Source organism: Cynoglossus semilaevis, chromosome 12 (genome assembly GCF_000523025.1).
Source record: "Cynoglossus semilaevis isolate Cse_v1.0 chromosome 12, Cse_v1.0, whole genome shotgun sequence".
Taxonomy (NCBI): domain Eukaryota; kingdom Metazoa; phylum Chordata; class Actinopteri; order Pleuronectiformes; family Cynoglossidae; genus Cynoglossus; species Cynoglossus semilaevis.
Window position 1 is genome coordinate 15,903,865 of NC_024318.1, and position 1,753 is coordinate 15,905,617.

At 39.7% G+C, this 1,753-nt stretch overlaps 1 protein-coding gene across 6 annotated transcripts in view; it reads right to left on the reverse strand.

Annotated features, from left to right (window-relative positions):
- Positions 1-1,753, reverse strand: part of rasgrp3 (RAS guanyl releasing protein 3 (calcium and DAG-regulated)) — a 12,751-nt gene that overhangs the window by 6,660 nt on the left and 4,338 nt on the right. For all 6 annotated transcript variants that reach the window (XR_003051339.1, XM_025060977.1, XM_025060975.1 and 3 more), the window contains 2 exons: positions 453-604; positions 129-231 (listed from right to left, as the gene is read on the reverse strand). Coding sequence is in view for 5 of the 6 variants with exons in the window: in XM_025060977.1 (XP_024916745.1) it covers positions 129-231; positions 453-604 (255 nt within the window). In the remaining variant the exon portion in view is untranslated. The remainder of the gene's footprint in view (positions 1-128; positions 232-452; positions 605-1,753) is intronic.

Below are 1,753 nucleotides of genomic sequence, written 5' to 3' on the forward strand. Positions count from 1 at the left end.
GCTTGTCCTTTTTTTTTCCGTGTTTTGTTTGTCTCTTTTGGGGGGGACGGGGGGTGGGGGGGGGGGGGGATCGGGGGAGTCATGGTCTCCCCCGTCCCTTGCGCCATCTGCGTGCGTGTACAGGATATATCATTAGTAGTTTTCCTGCCAGCTCTGCAGAGGTAACATACCAGCGGTGCATCAGCAGGAGGCTGCGGGGAAGGTGGTTGTCCTGCAGTTTCCCATTGTCTTCTATGGAGAAAACACACAAAAAAAAGAGTCCCAACCATGACATGCTGTGCAGAACAATGTATATTCCACCAGTGAGACTGGTCTGTATTTGACACCCGTACTTTAGATGTACTGAACATAAAGGGACTGCAGAAGAATCTAGGTTTGTTTTTTTATATTTCAATAACAACACCTTGTGATACTTTATACTGTACTACACACCCATTAACTTATATACTCACCGAAAGCCTCAACGCATTCATGTAAGAGAGCATCAAGTGTCGCTGCCTTTCCCAAAGTGGACGATCCCATAGTTTTAGGGCCACAAAAGCCAAAACGCGTAATCCGGAATTTCGGACCACTCAGGATTTTCTTCGGACTTTGGAAGAACAATCTGTCACAGACAAAACCACACGTTTTGAGAGAGAGAGAAAAAGTAAAAAAAAAAAAAGGTCCTCACCCAGCCCTGCAGGGGGCAGGGTTCGAAACAATAATAACTATTGGTTGAAAAAACTGTTTCGTGGGCCATTTAAAATGGCTAAATGGGCCAAATTCAGGTCACGGGCCTTGAGTTTGACATGTATGGTCTATAGCAGGGGTGTCAAACATATGGCCTGCGGGACATAACCGGCCCGCGAGGGGTTTCAATCCGGACAATTGATGAATTTTGAAAGATAAAAATAAACAAAAATGTCATGTCTGTGATGTTTTTTCAGAAAATAAATATATATAAATACATTTGTCCTGTCATGTGTCCCTTGGACAGTAGTTTCCTATGCATGGTCGAGACATAATAAATTAGAAATTACAATAAGTCCATCTAGGTCATGGGTGTCAAATTCTTTTTTTTTTTTTTTAGGGGCCACAGGACCTGTACAATCATGACATAATAAATTAGAAATTACAATAAGTCCATATTTTTCCTCTTTGTTTTCATGCAAAGAAGTACCCATATATTATTATTATTATTATGCATTCATATCAAATGAAATAATAATAATTTTACTAAAAATATCCTGAACATGAAGTGTTCTTTAATTTTCAAAATTCATCAAGCGGGCCACATCGAACACCCTACCGGGCTGGTTATGGCCAGCGGGCCACATGTTTGACACCCCTGCTCTAGACTAATATACATACAGCGTTTTATCCCTCTCTGTGTTTGGTGAAATAGCTGCACTATTACCACCCACATTGACACCTGGAGGTTCTTCTCCTGAGATAATCTATTCATACCCAAGGAATGAAACGGGTGACAGCGCTGCATATTTTTCACCGTTATAACAATTGGTTCATGTATTTGTTAAAAAGTCCAAAAATGAATTGGGCAACCTTTTCATGCATCAAATGTATTTCAAAAAAGGGCTCATTAATTCAAGGTATGACACACTAATTTGTCATGTTAATACAATTGTTAACAATGTAATATTATTATGTCTTTTTTCTTTTGTACCTGCAGCCGCTCAAACAGAGAAGAGATATAGGGAAGCAATCGAAAGGAGATAATATATAAAAATATGATCTATGTATCAACATATCTATC